This window comes from Musca domestica, unplaced genomic scaffold (genome assembly GCF_030504385.1).
Source record: "Musca domestica strain aabys unplaced genomic scaffold, Musca_domestica.polishedcontigs.V.1.1 2, whole genome shotgun sequence".
In the NCBI taxonomy this organism is placed as follows: Eukaryota; Metazoa; Arthropoda; class Insecta; order Diptera; family Muscidae; genus Musca; species Musca domestica.
The window spans coordinates 102,421-126,871 of NW_026712249.1; the positions used below are offsets into that span (position 1 = coordinate 102,421).

A 24,451-nucleotide genomic window follows, 5' to 3' on the forward strand; every position below is an offset into this window, starting at 1 on the left:
GGACCTATATAAATAATTCTCTGCCGAAGTATAAAGTACTCACAAGGAACTCCTTGTGTGGATTTTCAGACAATTCCGTTGAAAAATGTGGGTAAAATCATCAAAATACCGAATATCGGGGGTTACCGTTATATGGGGGCTATACGATATTGTGGACCTATATAGATAATTCTCTGCCGAGGTATACCGAATATCGGGGGGTACCGTTATATGGGGGCTATACGATATTGTGGACCTATATAAATAATTCTCTGCCGAAGTATAAAGTACTCACAAGGAACTCCTTGTGTGGATTTTCAGACAATTCCGTTGAAAAAATGTGGGTAAAATCATCAAAATACCGAATATCGGGGGGTACCGTTATATGGGGGCTATACGATATTGTGGACCTATATAGATAATTCTCTGCCGAGGTATAAAGTACCCACAAGGAACTCTTTGTGTGGATTTTCAGACAATTCCGTTGAAAAATGTGGGTAAAATCATCAAAATACCGAATATCGGGGGGTACCGTTACATGGGGGCTATACGATATTGTGGACCTATATAGATAATTCTCTGCCGAGGTATAAAGTACCCACAAGGAACTCCTTGTGTGGATTTTCAGACAATTCCGTTGAAAAATGTGGGTAAAATCATTAAAATACCGAATATCGGGGGGTACCGCTACATGAGGGCTATACGATATCGTGGACCTATATGGACAATTCTCTGGCGAGTTATAAAGTGCCCATAAGGAACTCCTTGTGTGGATTTTCAGACAATTCCGTTGAAAAATGTGGGTAAAATCATCAAAATACCGAATATCGGGGGGTACCGTTACATGGGGGCTATACGATATTGTGGACCTATATAGATAATTCTCTGCCGAAGTATAAAGTACCCACAAGGAACTCCTTGTGTGGATTTTCAGACAATTCCGTTGAAAAATGTGGGTAAAATCGTCAAAATACCGAATATCGGGGGGTACCGTTATATGGGGGCTATACGATATCGTGGACCGATATAGCCCATCTTCGAACTTGACCTGCCTGCAGACAAAAGAAAGATCTGTGCAAAATTTTAGCTTCCTATCTTAATTCGTTTAGACTGTAGCGTGATTACAACAGACGGACAGACGGACGAACAGGGCTAAATCGTCTTAGAATTTTACGCAGATCAAGAATATATATACTTTGTTGGGTCTAAAATGATTATTTCGATGAGTTACAAACGGAATGACAAAGTTTTTTTTTGGTGGAGGGTATAAAAAGCGAGATCAGTCGTCGTATATCTAGAAAAGTGTAGTTCCTCATTCCATTTAGAACGTATCATACCTTAGAATAGGTGATGTTTTGAAATTAAATCTCACTTTTACTTTTTTCGCTCTAAAAAATCAGAATGAATTATGGTTCTCCTACTTTCCGTTTCCGACTTTGTTCTGATATTATAATGGAAGATATTTCTTCAATTCACAATTATTAACTCAATAGTTTTAATATTTGCGTCTATAAACAATTTACACTGTGTCTTGAATGGTTGGTGTTGAAAATCATATATCTTTTCACGTTAACAATTGGCATTTGTAGGACATAATGGGTTCTAGCACCGGTGGCGACACATTGTACATATCTGCCCACGCTCGGTCCATCGGTCCACCTCCCGATATTCGGTATTTTGAGTATTTTTGCCACATTTTTCACGAATTTGTCTAACAATTGATATTTATAGGTCATAGTGGGTTCTAGCTCCGGTTGTATATATAGGTCCACGTTTTCGTAAAGTCCCCATATAACCATACCCACCGATATTCGGCATTTTGATAATCCTAGTTACATTTACCCCCGAAATTGTTTCAAATGCCGAAAAGCGATCCGTTGCTTTAAAAAAAGATTGGTCCATTTAATTTAAAATTAATTATTTTTAGGCGATTTTGAAATTCTACTTGACAAAACAGGGTGTCCCATATCTATCACAATTTTGTACTTACCTTGTTCTTGCACGTAACTTGCACCCTATATTTGGTGTCTGGCCACAGCGAAAGTTGAACTCCAAAGGATTCTGTGAGCAGGTTCCCCATTAGACCTCCACCAGACACTTCCCAGGTGACCAGACACTGGAACGGAGTGCTGGATTGCTCCCACGCAACATCGACTAGAACAAGTGAGTCATGTTGCACCATTGACACGGTTCGCAGTGACCACGTTTCCCGAATCGAAGACGTGGCTTTACTTTGGTCTCTGTGGATGCATTCGTTCAAACACTGAAACAAAATGAAGAATCATAATTTAAACATAAATATTTTGGATGTATGTATGTTTGTTCAACTCATTATTATATTTTTATTATATTATAGATCAAAAAAAATCGAATTAGCTGCGGTGGGGAGCCAAGTAGGTTGTGGCATAGCCTTGTGAGACCGTGACCGCGAGAACTGTTGATTTCAGATATGTTTTGTTGCTTAAAATACACTTTCAAATTGGATTTATACTTTGCTTGACCTTTTGACCCGTTAAGAGACATTTGCAGTTTGATCTATGTTACGAACCGAATTGCGAGTTGGAGATTTTAGATACCATGCCTTGATTTGAAAACCCCAACAACTTCTGCGGCCATCCAATATATAGCAACACCTCCCACTTTTACTGAGAAGGCCAACGACCCATGGAAACATGCAATTGCTAAGTGCATTTTGATGTCATTGTACGTCGTAAACAAAAATTCGTTGTAAATCCGGAATTCGAGAGCGTTTATGCATGTATGTATGAATGTATGTATCGCTGTTGAGCAGCTAACAGTTCATGTTAGTTATTGTTCGTCGCCGGCTCATGAGGTTGCTTTGCGGGTCTCTCTCCTTTGTCGATTCCCCTTAACTTGCACGCCATATGGATATACAATGAGCATGTCGCCGTCGTCATCGTCGTCGTGTATGACACAGAATTCCATTTCATGCTAAAATTATTAGCAATAAACAACGGCAATAGAACAGCCGCAACAACAATTGCATAATAAATATATTTTAAGAGCGGAAGTTTAGTGTGCCGGGTCGACATTTTGGTCAATAGTGATATGGGACAATGGATTAAAAAAAAAAAAACACAGTTTTACAAAGGTGGATTTTATATTTGCAAATGATCGACACTTCGATTCGTGTTCCGCAAACCAGGCAAGCAAACAAAATATACACATTTGTTTCAGTTCTAACTTTTACTAACTAAAGTCAGAGTAACGCGAGTGGAAACCGTGTGCCACTGAGCTACCCATTGTCGTTTACTATCCTATCCCAGAATAACATTCCATTGCTTTATCTTCGAGACATCAACGATTGGAATCAATGACTTTAATTGCGAACTGTACCATACGCTATTTGTCTGTTTTGATAAAAACACATTTCCAAGTTTGCATTTCGGGTTGCTCAGAGCTGATTAAAAAATGTATCTATATTTATACCCTACGGCACCATGTGTTGGGGGTATTCTATGTATGTCCGTCTGTCCACGTTAATTTGTAATCACTCTACAGGTCGCAATTATTGCCCGATCCTCACGAATGGAATGTAGATGCGACTAGGACCAGAATAGAAGCATATTTCTTTTGGAGTTCATCGCATAATATTTAGGGGTTGAAATGGACCAAAAACTGAAAATTTTCCTGATTTTGCAGTTGCTCTACAGGTCGCAGTTATAGACGAAGTTAGCACAGGGCTAAAGCTTAGGGCTTCCAATTTTGATGGTCATCGGGTAATATTAAGTGGGTGAAGTATATCATAACAATTGTGTTAAATAAAAGTAAAATTTTCCATTAAACAGCTAATTTTTTTAATCCCGGCGAAATCACAAATAGACGAACAGGTCAATTCTGACCGTTACGTAGATGCCGATAGTAAATATATGGGAAATATAGCGCAGTATATATAATGTATATATACAAAGGAAGGAGATGTTAGCTAGAATGCTTATATCTCAAGAATGGCTGGACTGATTTTGAAAAATTTTGTTAATTCAGAATGCCCTCTTGGCATAAAAGTATAAAATCTATAAAAAATCGCATAAAAATGCCAATAATGATGTTAATATAGACTTTGTAGTATTTTGTGGCATTTTTTTTATTTTTTCATTTTTTTATCGCATGCGATTTTTTCAGTTTGACTTATGATATTGAAATGTACATTTTGTAATATTTGTTCACCTTACAACACAGGTTGGGGATATTATATACAGATTTCAATTATCGTCTGATCCTCAAGAAAATTTTCATAAGGGTATGATTAGGCTCAGGAGGGCTAGGCCTATTACTTTTAAAGATGTCCGCAATATATTTAGGGGTTAAAATGGACCAACATCTAAAAATGTTCCTGATTTTGCAGCCGTTGTAAAGGTCACAAATAGAAACCAAAAGACACGAAATCTCGCATGAAGTTAGAGTTTACGACAGCGGGTAAAATGGACCACTACTTTTGTGAGAAAAAATACCAACATTTCTATTCTACCGAAACGCTGAAAATAATTTACAGCGAAATCCGAAATACACAAACGGAGAGCTTTTTGTGCTGATTTCAGCCAAATATCGTAGACAGTATAGATCATATAGATGAGTCTAAATTTGGAGATACAGAGGGGCCTCTCGCTTTTGGAGATGATCGCAAAATATTTTGGGGGTTCAAATGAACCAAAAACCGAAGAATTATCCTGATCACACAATTGAAACCAATCAAACGTCCATCTATAATTTCAAAGCGAATTCTTCCAAACATTAAACAAAAAACTGGTCCAAAAATTCAATAACAACATGGAACTTACATATATGTCAGAAAGTCCAGCAACACTTGTTGCATCCAATGAGTTTTCGTCACTGTAATTAGTCGCCTTTCGAAGTGTTCGCCATTTCCCTAAGTTTCCGAATATACTTGCAACGCCACAATTTAAGCGGATTTAATCTTCCGCTCCTGTTTTATAGTGCATTGTCTATTCTTCTTTCCCTTTGCAATTTATCTATTCATTCCAGGCGAACTCAAGACGAAACAAGCAAGAAATGTACAATGCTCCTGCAGACAGAACTTTTTTCTTTTGGGTCTAGCCACACAAAGAGTTCCCAGACCAATACAATCTAAGTTAGTACACACATACATTGGACAACTCATGGATTTTTATCCACCCCAACAGACCAATGCTTTTGTGCGTTTTGTGAATGTGCCAAGTTTGAAAGGGAGGGGTGGGCGTTGGTATCAGAGGAAGGAAGGAAGGAACTCGGAATAAACCATCCAAAGAATCCTACAAGGAATACGTAAAACAAACTTATCTTTTCTTACATCTGTCGCCATACGGACATACGCCCAGGCCCTACGCTTGTCTTAAAAGGGAAAGCAACGTTAGCTTCTAAATTGAAATAAAAATGAAAATGAAAAGAAAATAACAACGTCTAAAAAAAAGAGAGAAAAGTTATAACTCAGCCTGGGGAATTGTTGTAATTTAATTTTGCCTCTTCTTTAGTTTGTACTCGTAATGGGGTTGCCGTAGGCTACGAAATAAATGTGACTTCAGTAGATGCTGTTCTGACTTTTCAGATGTTCTCCTGCATACAGCTTCAACGACAAAGAATTCGAGTACAGCTTTCTCAAGAATGATTAATGCAAACTTCGTAAAAACTTGGTTTTACCTCACCATTCTCTCCTCGAGGTTAAAATTTGTCTCTCATACGTTATTTAAATAATTTACTTTGCGTGTGCTACAGAACAATATGGGTAAATCGCAATATGTTAGAACGTGCCCTCAGCCCTGACAGCACACAAAAACTATTTAAGACCATTTCGGTGATAACATAAGCCAATAGTTCTCTCAATAAATTTGTGACAATTATTGCCAGTTATTATTTTAAAAATTTTTATTTCTCTAATTTTGTGAGAAGCACTTAAAAATTGGGGATAACACCTCACAATTGCCGTTTTTAGTTTAGGATTCTAAAAAATGGGCTTAGTTTAGGTCAGATAACGATCTTATAACATCTTACGGTAGGATGGGGCCAAATCAATTGACTTTGTAATCGCTTTGTGTTACAGTAGTACTTTTTCCATTTTGTGATACCAGAGGGTGGTGAGGTTGGATAAACTTCTTGACAAGGGAAACTTTGATAATATGTCTAGATGAATAAAATTATCTATCTTTTATAGATATACAACGATGCGTAAGTTCTGGTCAGACTTGGGAAATTCCCTTCGGGAACACACTTTCGGCACACGCACTCTAGGACATGCCCTGGTCAACAAAAATTGTCCTGAATTTGATTTCGTCCATTCGATTGTAACAATTGCTTTTGTATGATTTTTACCGAAATACGTCGAGAGAACATAATTTCAAAGCTAACAAGCCTACCTAACAGACGACCAAGCGTGCAAAAACTCTAAGTTTCATACGACCGTATTACAAAATTACGCCGAACTCATTTTTTAAAATCATCCAAGTATTCAGAATTTAGAGCTTTTCAGATTTATCCTCTTGTAATATTTTCCAATTCCAAATGTAAACTTAGTCCTATGCATGTCATAATTACAGAAGGTAGAACAAAGCTACACCCTGAACAATTTTTTTCTTTTGTTGCCTTTATTCTGTCAAAACAGATACACATTTTGTGTATGTGTGTGTATAGTTTTGAATAAAAATAAAATAATTTGAAATTATTTCAAATTTGGTTGCAAAATAAATGCAAATTTTCGACGTAAATGGGTAACAAATTGTACAATTTTGTGATAAAACTGTATTGTCCTACTATTTTAGATTCGATCTTGTGGAATAGCCCCGAAATTCAATTCTTGTTTCGCGGGTTTTTCCCAATTTAAGGATTTTGTTAAAAAATAAAAAATAAACAAAGCCAATTGTTGCACATTTAAAAGTCTATTTGACACGATAAGACTCCAGCACAGAGCTGAATTTCTCTAGATTCATTGAAGTTGAGCAACCTGTCTTATTGAGCCATGGTTTTGGCTTTTTTATATCTTTTATCTTTTTTATTTTCAATATTTAAAAAAAAGTACTTCGACAAACAGAACATTTTTATGCCCTCCATCATTCATCATATGGAGGTATATTAAGTTTGTCATTCCGTTTGTAACTCCTCGAAATATTCATGATAGACCTCACAAAGCATATATATAAATTCTAGATCAGCGTAAAATTCTAAGACGATCTAGCGAGGTCCGTCTGTCTGTCTGGCTGATAATCACGTTATCTTTCCAACGAATTGAGATAGAAGGCTAAAATTTTGCATACATGCATAGTTTACCAGTAGGCAGGTTAAGTTCGAAAATAGTCCATGTCTGTCCACGTTTTCGTATAGCCCCCATAGAACGGTAACTCCCGATATTCAGTATTTTCATGATTTTAGCGACATTATTTACCGGAATCGTTCCAAGTTTCGTATTCGAGGTTCGTAATGGGTACTACAGCTTATGACAAATTTATTTAAAATTATTTGAAAATAGAACATTGTTGGCATTTTATTTGGGATGCTAAAGATATTTTGTTGCTGCACAATAGTTAAACAACCAATTATATTTTAAGAATTTGCATGCTTTGGTCTTTGCTACTATATCCAACACACGATTTTCTTGCATCGACTTAGCTCATCTTATACAGCTGTGTCTAATTTTCGAGTTACCAGATTTGTCTCTTGACATTTGGTCACTTAGAATCTAATACAAACACGATTTGCTTCCCACACATTCTACAGAGATTTCGCATTCTTCTGTCAACATATTTTAGCTTGGTGTCCAGAACGTCTTTATTTCAGCCAAAACATTATTGTTAACTTATTTGTCTTTCTTTAGGCACATTTTGCGACGCAGTATCCAAGTATACATGTTTAAATTATTTAAATCTGAAACTGTTACAATACAATAGCACGATCGTTCCTTTTTTGTGAGTAGAAAAAATAGATATGTCTGCCTTCTAGTAAATTGTTGTTGTTAAATATTAACAACTACTGTGCCAGAATAAAGAAAAAGGAAAATTAAATTGTTTCAATAAACCAGTATTTCAATTCCACAATTAAGATTGAAAATGAGAGCAGATTGAGTTCACTTGATCTTACTGGACATATTTCTCCCAAATGTACTTCCTTTACCGGACTTGTGAGTAAAGTAAAATGTTATAACAATTATTACCTGAAGTGGAGTGAACAGAGCCAGTTAATATTTAATAATTGAATGTTTGTTAACAAGGTATAAGTGACAAAGACAAGCCAGTTTTCTACTTTTTGTACGAAAAGTTTTTAAAAATGTAATTTAATTCTAGTAATATTCTCTTTACTCTCAAAACTCATTATTAAGAGGAAGACGACGAAACAGAATCTGTAACTGGTATGTTTCGCCACTAGGTTGATTTGAACACATATCTTTGATATATTCGTAAAATGTGTTGTGGTCAAGGGTATTTGGGTGAGACGAATATTTTTCTTGGATTTGCTTTAATTTTTTTTTTTCGTGTTTCATCCCACTGTGCTTCGCTGCAGACATTTTGGATGACCGAATGATGTGATGTCAAGCATTCGTTGGCTATAAATCTTAACTTTTTTGTGTTGCAAGGAGCCCAAAAATCCAGCATGCATTCCGAAATGCTACGATGGCAGCAATTATGACGTCTCCAATGCTCTGGTGCCCTGTGGTATGATGTTGATCAAATACACACAGGCCGTACTGCCGTCGTACACACAAAACTCTTGCTTGTTGGACTCGATGATACGAGCCGAACATTGATATGTCTGCAGTTATTTACAGATATTGTTGCCCTGTTTTATTTTTCCAAGAAGAAATGCTTAACATTTTTGTCCTTTCCATTCAAAGCTGTTGGGCAGTATCGGTAACAGTTGACATGTGTACATACATACATACGTACATGTACATATGTCGAATGTCTGAATGCTGTTTAAATTATGAAATTATGAAAATATTGGCATTGACGTTTGTACGAGCATATTTCACATATTTGATGCAAATACATTCTCATGCTTTCGCCTCGCTCCTTGCATCGCTCACTTATTGTTGTAAGGGCAGCACAAAGTGACGACAACAATGCACTGTGAATGCAACACAGCACAACAAAGACGTGGCGTTTAATTGCTCCATTCATGAGATATGCAGATCTTTGCAGACTTTCACTTGCCTGTTGAAGGTGTTGAAGGGGTGGCTGAATTATGGGAATTATGAATGCGTTCCCTTTCCTTTGTTCGTACTTGAGGTAGTCTAAACCTTAATTTATTTAAACGGTAACATCGCGCAAAGTAGGAATTATGCCTGGAAAGCTGCTATAACGAGGGTGACTTGCTGGTGGTAGATGGACCTACCACGGAAGTTTGGCATCAAAGGTGAATTTATCGCTGCTAATGTTACACTCTTTATTATTCTACATACATATTTATGAACTTAACATATGAACACTTCGCTGCAAAGCCCGCTGAAGAATTTGTATCAGAGTTGACCTGTCAGAAACTGTGGGACTGTAATATAGGCCCGGCAATTTAACTATTTAACTTTTTTCAACTATCGCCCAGTTTTTTTTTGGCAGATGTAACACGATAAGAATATTTGCCCAGAGGGAAATATTTGTCATAGATCAAGTGTCGGCATTATGAATGTTGAAATGGCTCTGTTTGGTGTTAACAAGTTTTCATTCAATTAGAATGTAAAAACTATATTGCTTTATTGTTCTTTTCGACTTTTTTTTTTGGCAAAAAAGAGATATTTTGGCATTCAAATGCAGAACCTTTCTAAATATAGGTCCAATATTTGATACAGTCCTCATATAACGTTTTTTTTCTGTATTTCGAAGGTACCAGCCAAACTTTGTAACCAAACTTTCTAGCCTTTTGCCGCATTTCCATAACTGGTTGTTTTTGTTTCAAATGTTTTGACGAAACGTGACTCATAGAAATAACCGTTCACTTTTGGGCCAAATCCGTTTCACGACATTTGGAGTCGAGCTTGGGGTGTTCGTCCATCTGTCCGCCCAACAGGTGCACACAACAACTCTGGAAGGAGTATCCGATTTGTTCCAAACTAGGTATTTCGTAATATTTATAACAAGCGTAGATCGATTTCGGAATGGGATACATCGATCCACTCCTTCTGGAATCTCCCGACAAAGGGTCAACATTTTGAACATTCATATACCTTAAAAAGTGCGAAATATGGTTCAAATGTCTTCAAATATCGCACATTCCAATGTTTCTACCAAGACAATGTTGGAACGGTTAGAAGGGAACACTCCTTCTGGTACCAGACTCACAACAGGTAAAAATTTGAATAACACTGACGCTCATATGTTATGTGCATATATCGGCATACTCCTACTAGTACCTACTCCACAAGGGGTTAACATTTTAAATAATTATAACTCTTATACATGCGAAAAAATCGGAATTTCCTTCAAACATCGTGTATCTCAACATAAATATGCGATAATAAATTTGGGAAAATTTAAATTTTTTTCAAACTTTCCACATCATCAGACTTAAGTGAGATGCGAAATACGGGGTCAACATTTTGCATAATCATAACTCATGCCAAATCATATTAAATTATGCGGAAATAGGCTGAGGGCATACATCTATCGACAAACCGACTGATAGCTTCTAACTTGTTATACCCTCCACCATACTATGGAGGGTATATTAACTTTGTCATTCCGTTTGTAACTCCTCGAAATACTCATGTCAGACCCAACAAAGTATATATATTCTTGATCAGCGTAAAATTCTAAGTCGATTTAGCGATGTCCGTCTGTCTGTCTGTCTGTCTGTCTGTCTGTCTGTCTGTCTGTCTGTCCGTCTGTCTGTCTGTCTGTCTGTTGTAATCACGCTATCTTTCGAATAAATTGAGATAGATGACTAAAATTTTGCACACATGTTTATTTTTCCAGTAGGCAGGTTAAGTTCGTAAATGGGCCATGTAGGTCCACGTTTTCATATAGCTCCCATATAACGGTACTTCCGTATATTCGGTATTTTGATGATTTTAGCGACGTTATTCACCGGAATTGTTTCAAATTTGGTATTTGAAGTTCCAAATGGATACTACACCCTAAGACAGAAAATTGTTTGTGCAGGTCCACGTGTTCGTATAGCCCCCATATAACGGCACCTCGCTATGTTCGGTATTTTGATGATTTTAGCGACATTATTAGCCGGAATTGTTTAAAATTTGGTATTTGAAGTTCGTTATGGGAACTACAGTCTGTGACAGAAAATTGTCGGTGCGGGTCCAGTTTCGAATTTGAATATGGTAATGGCTTATGACAAACAATGCATATGTATGTCCACGTCGTATAGACCCCAATATAACGGCTATATTCGGTATTTTTAAAATTTTAACAGAATTTGTTAAGGATTTTATTTTTTGAAAATTTCCAAATTCGTTGTAAATGGTGGAGGGTATTAAAAGTTCGGCCCGGCCGAACTTACTGCTTTTTAACTTGTTTTATATGTACAGGGTGAGATGAAAAAACTGCAACGAACATTTTTGTGAGAATTTTCCAGAAAAAAGTTATTCGTGATTAAATTCAAGCGTGATAGTGTGATATCTTTATATATTGGCTGGACAACCACAAGTGGTTATCGTTAGAGCACTCCAGCATTTAAATGTGAATAATTCTTTTGTGTACGGAGTATTTTGGAAGCAAGGTTGGCACTACAAAATACCAAAGTGTCGATCACCTCAAGCAAGCGCTTCGCCGGGAATGGGTCAAAATACCGCAGAGCAACATTCATTAGCCGTTTAAAGGCCATAATTCATGCCAAAGGTGACCAATTCGAACAAATCTAAGCTTATTCTAAAGTTTGATGCTTTTTCCGACATTTCTTGTCTCATTCAATAAAATTAAAAAAAAAAATAAAAATTATGGCGTTTGACTTTGTTGCATTTTTTTATCTCACCCTGTATTTAATTTGAGAAAAATCTCTAGTTTCGGCTACAGAACAATCAGTTTAACAAAATGCTCTCCATTTTAATGTTCTGTAGCCGAAACCAGTTGCTTTTTATGAAGATATACATATAATCGTTTAAAAGTTAGTTTTCATATTTGAATATCGTTGTTCTCGTTTACCCGATCCTCGTTCAGAAAAATGTGTGTGTCTTACATTTCGTAAAAGCTTTTGATTCTATGTGAAGCTCGTGCGCATATAAACTATATATCGCAAATGGCTATCTAACCACCATACAGACTTATATAATATTTTCTGACCTAAGGATGCCGACATCAGAAACTTGGACGGAATATTTACATATGAAAACTAACCGGAGAGACATCATATGAACATAATTCGTAGGTCTTTTCAAAGAGCAAGGAAATCGTTTGCCGAGTATCATCCGTTTATCATTTCCATAACTTCAAATCCACAAAATATAATTGTGTTTTTGAAGTTGAATGAGAATGCGTAAATTATTTATTCTGAGCAATGATACTTACCATAGAGCATTTCGGCATTTTTTGGCACAAAGGACTTTTGGTGGAAAACTGAAAGTAAAAAATAAAAAGACTTTTAAAATGTATGAAACATTAAACTACACTAATAAACAGAGGTTAATAGATAGGGTTTCTATACATATTCTATCTTGATTTCAACAGACAGGCTATATAGATGGAAGGTATAAAAACAGCAAGTTATTTGGAGGTATCAAAAGAGCTTTGTGTTTATATTCGTAATATTTTTAATATAGCATTGAAAAATAAAAAAATATATTTTTTTGATTCATTTTGTACCCCACATTTTTGGTGATCAAATGAATTATTGATGCCATGCTATATATCGAAAATATTCACGATCTTTTAAACATTTGTATTTAAGCTACTGGGATTGGCTACTGGGGTAGAGAACCATCTTACAGTTAATTATCCACATAGGCATTTATTTAAGTATAGTTCCCACATTAGGGTACTCCCAGGCCCACTTTTCCAACCAATGTGTGGTCAGAAATTAAAATTTTGTATTCTATTGATATTGTAACCCCCAAGAGAATATTGGTTGGGAACGTAGATTTGGGATGTACGTCTATATGAAATAAACTCCGAAATGTCAAACTGGGACTCATTCAGTCGGAAACATGAAGCATGTGGCAGAAATATGAAAAATATTAATATAAATATTAGAAAGTAGCATTATAAGATCCACATCTTATGATCTGAAATCATTCTGCCTCTAATTATGAGGTGGACAAAACTAAATACCACGCAGCGCGTTATTATTGGAGATGCAAATTCCAAACTCCAGCTAATTTGAATGGAAAATGTTGCTAAGATCTTTACAATACCAAAATTTTGTTGGGTTTTCACCTGGGGCTATTATAGATGTTCAATATCATATAGGTTGTTAACACTCAAATTAAAGGCTATGGCTGAAATATAAGATCGGGTAAACGGAATGATAAATTTAATATACCCTCCTTTCCGAAGCGGAGGGTAGAAATAAGAAATAAAGCAGATTATCAAATCCTGCTGTGGTGTTATTTGTCGGCATATTAAACTTCCGAGACCGAGTCGAAGCTTCTTTAAACCATGGACCTTGACGCACTTAAACACCATTATGTATGTGATATACCCCTATGCTAGGAAGAACATTGGATTCATGTCAAATCATGTTTTTTAAAGACCATCAACCATAATTAACATCGAATCATTTTGAGCAGAACAAACACACCGACATAATTTATGGCTCCTCTAAAATACGACAGCCTGTTATTTAATTGACTTCGCTTGGACAAACGAATACTGCGGCAGTGTGCGCGATGAAATATGATTGTATGTTTATTGAAAGGAGCCCAACAAATCGAAGTTCGGACTTTTGTTATTATTTGATACAGATGTAGTCATGCATTCAGGCATAAACGACGACCAGAAATGAAGACCTGTCATTGTTGCTGCAACTTCAACTGCGCCATCAGTGGTGCAGCCACGGATAATCATAATAATTTACCACGGTAACGTTCATTATGGCAATAAATTCAAATCAAAAAACCCATATAGAAACAGGGAATGAGTGCACAGTCTGCTGTTCTTGTGGGCTGCTCTGAGGTAGACGAAGCTGCTGATGGAAGCCGTAAGGTCGCAGAACCGCTTGCGTTTTGAGTAGTGCTTTCGACATTGCGACGGGTTCGGTGCGTTGAAACGATGCAATGCGAACAGTACCTCACACACATTCCAGGGCACAACGAACAAAAACCATTTGGTAGTGTGGCAGCTAAGTTCGAGTAAAGAGTGGAGGGGGCGCAGATCCAAGAAATTCGTTATTAAATAATCATTCAAAGAGTGCGGCGACTCCAGACCGGTGAACAAGTTGTGATCAACCAGCGATCTTAAGTTATCGAGTGATGGAACAAACAAATCGTAACCAGGTAATGTTTACAAACTATCTACTACCTCGCCAATAGGTTGGAAATATTAGGTCAAATCATAAAAATACGGTGAGTTGTGTTTGTAGACTAAGAATTGAAGCTATTTTTACTCTCTCTGAGTGTGTTTCACATTTCGCTTTCTTACTTGTCAAAGCCCATTCATATACTATCGTTCGCTTCTAAAATTACGATCATAAATTAGCGCGCTCATATAACACGATTTTTCTTACTTTTTCATTTTAATTTTTTTTTTGCAATTTAATGTTTTACTTTATGTTTTTGATATATTTTTAAGTTGAACAGGAGAATGGCCAGCTAAGATTGTTCTGTACAATTAAAACTCAATTTTTCTTTTGTTAAATCATTTTTAATTTTTTGTATTGAAGTACAAAATTGACATATCTGTATTGGGAACGGAAATCTAGTAAAATTTTTGAAGATAGATTGCAACCTTTTAAAGTCATAATTTTAGTTAATCAGACGCTTGCAATCGTGGCACTTGTTCTACTTTGTCAAATTTGTCCAATAAAAAGTTTTTAAAGGGAACGACATTTGCAGCCAATTTGGCTTGTTTTTTCTGATTTTTTCTACAAGTTCTAGTAGATTTTTGGAAACAGAAACAGTTTTGTAGTAAAAAGTTTGAAAAATAAACGAACAACCCTAATGTTTAATTTAGATTGGTAATTATTTGTTTGTAACGTTAACAATGGGTTAACGCATAATTAATTTGTAAATGATTAACCTCGTTTAGATCTGTCAACATAAATGTAAACAGATTTCAACGAGTGGCGAATGGCGCCAAAGCCTCCACCTTCCTTCATGTTTTGATCGTTGGTTGACACTCGTCTCTTCTATCGCTCGATACGAAGTCGCGCTCCCCCGCTATTGTGCAAATCAGGTAATCTGTCTTACCAATTATTATTATTTATTATTATTATTAATAAATACGGCCTTTGCCATAATTCTTAAAACTAAAACCCCCCTATTGTGTTTTTATTCTATTTTGTTTGGTTGAGCTTTGCATCTTTCCCCGCATTGGCGCAAACATTGGTCCATTCGTACCGGATTACGAACGAGCTGTTGGTAAAAGAAGTAATCGTTTTCTTCTTTTTTTTCTAATTGCAAAGCATATCATCATCATCACCATCTATACAGTCCACCACATCATCTCCTTAACATCATCATCGTGTTTCTATCAAAAACAATCAGGTACGTACAGTGAAAAAAGTGCCGGTGAATTTAAATAAATAATTTTCTTGAAGAGAAAAGAAAAAACAAATTGTGTAAAAACAACAACAATCGCGTCGTTGATATTCCTTGTGGCCGTCTTACAACGCGTCGCTTACCCCGTCCCCTCCGTCTAGTTAGCAAATATTGTTTTGCCGACGGCAAATTGAAAATAAAGAAAAATCAAAATAATTGAAGAAAAAGTGTATTTTTTGGTATCTTTGTTGAAAATAAAATATTGTTGTGGGGTATCATTTTAATGTGCATAAAATTCCCCATCGATTGGTATAATTGAAATTTTAAAATTGTTAAATTTTTTGCAAAATTGCATTTTTAAGATTTAAAAAATTATTCACAAATCACCCCCAAAAATACACTTACTTCAATTACGTTGGTTTGTTTGTTGTTGTTGCGCGTTAGCGGTCATCATTTGTGCTTAGTCGGTCAGCCGCTTTACACACACACGCATACATACATACGTTTGGTATTGTCTGTTGTGTTACAGGTGACCCTCGATAAACGCAACTTAACATATTTTACAGGTGAACCTCGATAAACGGAACCAACATAAAATATTAAAATCTTTCAAATTTTATTTTTGATTATTATTGAACGATAATTGGGTGTTAGAGAACGACGTTTTTGGAAAAATTAATAACGCGTACACCCTACGATCGGTCAATACGACTTTTTTAAATAAAAAGTGTTAAAATTGATTTTTTTCGTTTGGAATTTCAAAATTTTAATTACTTTGGAGATTTTAAATAAAATTTTTATTTTTTAAAATTTATTTTTTGAGAATACGCTACATTTGGTAGTTTGATTGCCTAAATAGTAGGTTAACTGTGGAAATAAAATAATAAAATCTCAATATTTTCGGTAGAAAATAATAAAAATTTGAATATTTTGAATTGTTTGTGCGCGAAAATACGTTTTTTTTTTTTTGGAAAATTACACAATTTAACAATTTTTATTATATATTGATATTTCTTTGAATATATATTTGATATTTTTATTATTTATTTGAACATTTTCACATATTTTCATTGTATATTTGCATTTGGTTGCTAAATATCTCATCGGAGATTACAATTTTGGTGATTTTAGACCGGTTTTTTGATATTTCACTATTGTGTGAGAGGTTCAAGGCATTTATTTCTCGGAAAATTTCGATTTCTTTGGCCCTATAGTGCGGTTTTGTTAGATTTTCGGAAGCTTTTCGGTATTTTTCTTGAACTTTGGAAAAACTCGGTTGATTTTTTGAAACTTTTGGAGTTTTTGTATAAACTTTTGTGTTTTCTTCGTATATTGTGCGAAGAAGAATCAGTAATTCGTGGATTTTGTATAAATTATCTGAGCAAATCGTGCTTTAGTCGTTCCCTTCTTGCTTTTTGTAGTACAGATTTCGGGAAATTTATTCACAATGTCATTCACCCCAATTGATATGTTCACTAGAACTTCGGATGCGGTCATCCAGTTTAATGCTCGTTTCAATACGATGCGTGATGACCAGCTCGATATTCATGCGCTACAGTCTCATCTTAGTGCATTAGAAAAACTTTGGACGCAAGCACAGGACAAATTTGAAAAGTGCTGTGACTATATGATGTCGTCAGTAGAGACGACGAAAGAAGTTATCGATGCGGTTGATCAGAAATACAATTCGTCATTTCAAATCTATGTCGATTGCCAGTCCGCAATTAATAGAAAGCTAGGGCAATTCAAAAAATATCGTACTTCCTCTATTAATGGTAGTCTTTGTGGTTCGGTTGCTTCGTTGATAGAAACGCCGGGCGAGACTTCAGCTAAGTCGCCCATACAAAACTCGCAAGCTACGGACAACAATTTGAGTACTTCGACTCATGCTTCCCGCGAAAATCGTTCGCAGATACCAACTCCGCTTTCCTCTATTGTGAGAAATAATAGTGCCAGTTTTAGGACTACAGAGGAAGTTTCTCATTTGGATTGTGTCCATAACCTTGCCCTACCGCCGTGCGATACGGACATATTTGAAGGTGATTTCCACTCATGGCCAACATTTAGGGATTTGTTTACGGCTATATATATTGTTAATGGTCGTCTTACCGACGTTGAAAAACTTTGTCATCTGGTTAGAAAGACTTCTGGTGAAGCTCGCGAGATTGTATCGAAGTTCCCTTTAATTAATCGTAGTTTCGAGCTCGCGTGGAAGGCTCTAGTTGAAACTTATGATAACCCTCGGCTTCTGGTTCATAACCAATTGAAAATTTTGTTTGATATTCCGGTCCTCTATAGTGAGACTAGTTCCGGATTAAAGTCGATCCAACGTGGTATCAATGGATGCCTGTCTTCGATGTCCGTGTATGATGTCAATACGGAAAATTGGGATCCGATATTAGTATTTTTGTGTCTCCAGAGATTGCCAAAAATTACTCAGACTCTTTGGGAGCAGAGTGTTAAGGATAAATCTTCTCTTTCGTCCTGGAAGGACTTGGATGCCTTCCTCACTGAGCGCATACGTACGCTCATGTGCCTCCATGATATGCGTGCAACAGATCAGTCTAAGCGGTCAAATAATAGTAAAGTTCAAGCGCATCATTCAAATATCAGAATTCCAGAGCCACCGCGTTCTCCCCGCGCTTCGAAAGGTTCAAATTGTTTAATTTGTCAAAATCAACGTCATAAATTGTATGACTGTCCCCGCTTTAAGAGTTTCACACCCGCTGATCGATACAAAGTAATGAAACGTCATCATCTTTGTATCAACTGTCTTAGGAACGATCATGAAGTTAAGAATTGTGATAGCAAACGTCGGTGTTCGAAGTGTAACAAGTCCCACCATACGTTGTTGCATCGGAATGATATTACCTCTAGTAATTCAAATCGAACTTCCACCGTTACTAGCAATGCCCCCCAAAATTCGAGTGTTACGCCTTCGACTGTCCCCCCTAATTCAGAAAATTGCGCGCCCGGCACATCCGCCGGTTGCTTGCCCCGACAAGTATTTCACGCCGCGCAGAACAAGGCTGTACTCTTAGGTACCGCAATGGTGAATATTGTTCATCTAGGTGTTTCATTTCCTGCCAGGGCGTTAATAGATCCTGCTTCCGAGTCCTCTTTCATTTCAGAGAGACTCCAAACTCGTTTGAAGCTCCCTGCGCGTTCTACGAATGCTGTAATTTCAGGAGTTAGTTGTTCACTCTCGGCCACGGCTAATAAAGCTTGTCGTTTACAAATTAGCAGTCCTTTCGACCCTTCTCTGAAATTGGAAACCAACGTTTTAGTTTTGCGTGCCATTTCTGGAAATCTTCCCTCGTTTGTGGTTAATTCCGACTTAAGGTCACAAATTCCCGATCTTCGCTTGGCAGATGTTAACCTTTTTGAATCTCGTCCCGTCGATCTGCTGTTAGGTGCTGATCTTTATCCAAAAATATTGTTAGATGGTTGTCGTCCCATTTTGTCTGGAGCATTGCTTGCTCAAAATACTGTATTTGGTTGGCTTGTTACGGGTCCTATCCCAGCCACACAAGTTCGAACATTTGCCACTACTGTCGATGTAGCAGAGGAAGACAAAATCCAACAGACCCTTTTGCGATTCTGGGAAATCGAAGAGCCTCCTAAACGCAAAATATTATCTCCATCGGACCGTTTTTGTGAGGATAATTACGCCCGGACTACTCGTAGGGACTCAGAGGGTAGGTATATAGTTACGCTGCCACTTAAATCTGAGATTAGCGCTATCGGGTATTTGGGAGAGTCTCGAGCGAACGTCCTCAAACAATATTATCGGAATGAGAGTTCTCTATTGAAAAAGCCTGAATTAAAACTAGTTTACGACCAGGTATTATCGGAATATTTGGAACTTGACCACATGAGGCCGGTACCCGCAAATACTTCTATGGATGTCCTTTCGTGTTATCTACCACATCACCCCGTCATAAACCTAGCAAAACAGACCACGAAACTTAGAGTAGTGTTCAATGCCTCGAATAAAACGTCGAATGGGCAGAGTCTTAACGACATATTGCACGTAGGCCCAACTTTACAACAAGATTTAGTTCTTTTGATCCTCCGTTGGCGTATCTTCAAATTCGTGTTTAACTCGGACATTACTCAAATGTATAGGCAAGTTCGTGTAGATTCAAAGCATTCGCCCCTTCAGAGAATTTTGTATCGGAATTCAACAACAAAACAGGTCCTAGATTACGAACTACAGACAGTGACGTTCGGTGTAAATTGTGCACCATATTTAGCGATTAGAACGCTTCTTCAACTGGCCGATGATACTGAGTCAGAGTTTCCCCTCGCGGCGCATATATTGCGAAAATGTATGTACGTTGATGACGTTTTGGCAGGAGCTCATGACATCGAGACTGCATTGGCAGCTAGGGACCAGTTGATTAGGGCACTATCGTCGGCAAAGTTCGAGCTGCGAAAATGGACAGCGAATAATAGAGCTATTTTGGATTGCTTCCCCCCTGAGCATTTGGTAGATGCTCAGCTTTTATCGTTTGTAGAAGCTAGTAGTTCTAAACCTCTGGGTATTAGGTGGAATGCGCGTTTAGATTGTTTCTTCTTCGAAGTGAGTCCTATTGTCAATAAACACTTCACTAAAAGGGAAGTTCTTTCGGCAATCGCGAAATTGTTTGACCCTGTCGGTTGGTTGGCCCCTGTGATTGTTAGGGCGAAAATGATAATGCAGAAGATTTGGCTGGACAACATTGGTTGGGATGATCAACTTCTGGCAGCTACTGAGGCTGAATGGAGAAGTTTTGTCGAAACATATCCGCATGTTAACTCGATTCGGATACCTAGATGGGTTCAATATGTGCCAGGATTTTCTGTTGAACTTCATGTCTTTTCCGATGCCTCGGAAAAGGCATACGCGGGGGTAGTATATATACGTGTCGAGTCCCCCGATGGAAAAATCTTCGTTAATTTGCTGTCGTGCAAAACGAAAGTTGCCCCTTTGAAATCAATTTCGCTTCCTCGCTTGGAACTTTGTGGAGCAGTTTTAGCATCAGACCTATTGAAAACTATTGTGCGGGAAATAGATCTGGAATTTAATCAAATTTATTGTTGGACAGATTCGACTATAGTTCTTGCCTGGTTGAAGAGAACCCCCTCTACTTGGACGACCTTTGTAGCCAATAGGGTGTGTCGAATCCAAGAAAATGTTGGCAATTATAATTGGTACCATGTTAAATCTGAAGATAATCCTGCTGATTTAGGAAGTCGAGGATTGTCTCCGATAGAATTGTCAGCCTCCCCCCTATGGTGGAACGGTCCTAGTTGGCTAGGTAAAACTAAATCGGAATGGTCTATTCGTGATCTGGCTCCGATTAGTACTGAAATGGAAATGCGACCCGTTAAATGTCACTTTGCTTTCTTTCCGTCGACATTTAAAGAGATTTTGGAAGACTTTTCTTGTTTGCGTAGAGCTCTTCACTTCATTGTATACGCGTTTCGATTTATTCGTCAAACACATCCCCGGTATAGAAACCATTACTACTATCCCACTAGACGCATTTCCTCGGCAGAGATTATTGACGCACGTAATTATTGTGCAATTACGGCTCAAAAAATATATTTCGTCAGCGATTATAAGAATCTGTTAGACAAGAAGGCGTTAGATAGTAAGAGTTTGTTGGCTCCTCTCAATCCTTTCCTAGATGACAATGGTGTCATGCGAATGAATGGTAGACTGGTAAATTCGCCCACACTTGCACCTTCGGAACGTAATCCTATAATTGTCCCCTATAGGAGTGCCTTTGCTCTACGGTTGGTAGAATATACCCACCAAAAATCTGTCCATGGTGATATCCAGTTAATGATGCGAACTTTGAGGTTGGAATATTGGATTCCGCGTATGAAAAGTTTGGTTCGGCTGGTTGTTCGTCGCTGTAAAGTGTGCCTTCTGTTGAAGAAACGTGCTTGCAGTCAATTTATGGCTGCCCTTCCCCCTGAGAGAACAACTCTTAATCGACCTTTTACAAACACTGGTGTGGATTTCGCAGGTCCGTTTGATGTAAAATCGTATCTAGGTCGGTCTTGTAAAATAACAAAGGGCTATGTATGTGTCTTTGTATGTTTCTCTACAAAGGCAATTCATTTGGAAGCAGTGTCCGATTTGTCGACTGCTAATTTTTTGGCTGCGTTACATAGATTTATTGCTCGACGTGGTTGTCCCCATTCCATTTTTTCGGATAATGGAACAAATTTTGTTGGAGCATCGCGTGAACTTCAAAGAAATTTTAAAGATTTCCTCCAAAAAAGCGCTGACTCCGCCTCCTCGTCTTTATCAGACCAGGGACTATCATGGCATTTTATACCTGCTGGTGCCCCTCACATGGGAGGGTTATGGGAAGCTGGAGTCAAGAGCTTCAAGTTACATTTTCGGAAGCAATCTCGAAATTTAAAATTTACGTTTGAAGAATTAGCCACGGTATTGGCTAGGATCGAAGCTTGTCTTAATTCTCGGCCGTTGTGTCCAATGTCGGATAATCCAGGAGAAATCGTTGCATTGACGCCAGGTCACTTCTTGATTGGTGCCCCCTTGTTAGCCCCGCCTGAACCTCTCATCACAGAGCAACCATTAAGTCTAATTAATCGGTTTAGGAAAGTTCAGGCCCTTGCCCACCAGTTTAGTTTAAGGTGGAAAGATGAATATCTCAAGCAGTTGCATATGAGATATAAGTGGAAATTTCCCCAAAGAGAAATGGCGATTGGCGATCTAGTCGTTGTTCGTCATGATCAGCTTCCCCCAACGTCGTGGAAATTAGGGCGTATAGAAAATGTTTTTCCGGGCACCGACGGTCATGTTAGAGTCGCGGACGTTCGAACGGAAAACGGCGTTGTAAGACGGCCCATTACAAAGTTGGTCGTTTTGACCGACCACACTCCCGCAAACGAATAATATTGTTCTCTTCTCATTATATAGTATGTCGGTGAAAATCTATTCGGAAGAAGAACTTTTGAATGTTGATGACGGTTTTGATTATAATGAACCTCGGCCCACCGATCCCCAAGCTGGAATGTCGTCAGCTGCAGTGGAAGCAGCCCTTGTTGAGCCGATCGCGGCTGTAAAAATCTCAGAACGTGGGTCCGAATCCGATAAAGCGGATTCATCTGCGGCCCTCGCTGAACCGATGCAAACCGAGTCCGAATCCATAGCAACGGATTCATCTGCGGCTCCGGTTCTTGATTCACCCCCCAAAAATGATACATTACAAACCGAGTCCGGATCTTCGGGTCCATCTGCGGCTCCGGTTGCCACACCTCATTTGGAGGAGTCGGAAAATAATTTAAGGTCCGAAACCCATAAGGTTTCATCTGCGGCCTCACATAAATGTCGCCTTTGTGATCGCATGCACCCGCTGGATAGATGTAGTGACTTCCGGGTTATGAATGTTGACATGCGACGTCGCATTGTCCTAAAATACAATGACTGCATACGGTGTTTATCTAAATCCCACCAAGCTAGGGACTGCCGAAGCAAAAGAAAATGTGCCGTATGCAATGAAGAACACCACACCCTCCTTCATGAAGATTCGAAGACCGTGGTTAAACCCACTAATAATCGTCAGCGTCGTCCGCGGACCGATAGGTATCGGTCACGTAACAGTCCGTATAGTCGTCCGTCTCCCCCCTCGCAGATAGGATTGGTCGGCTTGTTGTCCCTCCAAACAGGTATCTGCCTATCCCCGACTTTGATAGTCAAAATTATGTCGTCCGATCGACCCACTATTGTGAGGGCGGTTTTGGACCCGTGTAGTAGGCAGAGTCAGATATGTTCCTCTTTGGTGCATAATCTTCGACTCCCTACTTCTAGAATCGAAGGTAGCCAAATATGTCGGCTGACCGTTAGTTCGATCTATGACCGGAGTCAGTCCATTTCAATTGTGGCTGTGGTAACCAATTTGGACCATGCGCTTACGCCTACAGCGGTAATCCCCGAGCGCATTCGTGACTCATTTTTAGGTCTTCCTTTGGCAGATCCCGATTTTAATAGGCCTGGTCGGGTGGCCTTGGTACTCGGGCCGGAAGTTTATGCCAGGGTCGTAACTCATCGGGTGCAAGCGACGCCAGGGTTGCCGATAGCCCACTACACCATATTTGGGTGGGTATTGTCGGGCATATGTAACACATAGTGTTACACAATGTTTTTTGAAAAAAAAAAAAAAAGAGAAATAAAGAAAAAAAAATGAATTAAATTGAAATTGAATGAAAAAAAAAAAGTTGAAAAAAATTTATTTATTATTGTATTTTAGTTACAACATCTCAATATGTTGCAAGGTGGGCGGCATGTTTAATTTAGATTGGTAATTATTTGTTTGTAACGTTAACAATGGGTTAACGCATAATTAATTTGTAAATGATTAACCTCGTTTAGATCTGTCAACATAAATGTAAACAGATTTCAACGAGTGGCGAATGGCGCCAAAGCCTCCACCTTCCTTCATGTTTTGATCGTTGGTTGACACTCGTCTCTTCTATCGCTCGATACGAAGTCGCGCTCCCCCGCTATTGTGCAAATCAGGTAATCTGTCTTACCAATTATTATTATTTATTATTATTATTAATAAATACGGCCTTTGCCATAATTCTTAAAACTAAAACCCCCCTATTGTGTTTTTATTCTATTTTGTTTGGTTGAGCTTTGCATCTTTCCCCGCATTGGCGCAAACACCTAATGTTTTGAAGAAAAGAATAAAACAGCAAACAAAAATCGCTCAGAAATGCAGTAGTATCCTAGTAAATAATATGGAAGATATCTGATGTGGCTTCTTTTGTAAGAGATCGGATAAAGTCGAGAAAACATTAGGCAAAATCAAAAGATTGTACCGATTTGCGATACGCACAGTCACCGCTAATGTAGGTCGAACTCATCCA

At 38.0% G+C, this 24,451-nt stretch overlaps 1 protein-coding gene across 2 annotated transcripts in view; it reads right to left on the reverse strand.

Annotated features, from left to right (window-relative positions):
* The window catches only part of LOC101890335 (probable cytochrome P450 28d1), a 77,307-nt gene that overhangs the window by 44,747 nt on the left and 8,109 nt on the right, over positions 1 to 24,451 (reverse strand). For both annotated transcript variants that reach the window (XM_059121519.1, XM_059121521.1), the window contains exons 2-3: positions 12,432 to 12,479; positions 1,970 to 2,242 (exon numbers count right to left, since the gene is read on the reverse strand). In XM_059121519.1, the coding sequence (XP_058977502.1) occupies positions 1,970 to 2,242; positions 12,432 to 12,479 (321 nt within the window). The remainder of the gene's footprint in view (positions 1 to 1,969; positions 2,243 to 12,431; positions 12,480 to 24,451) is intronic.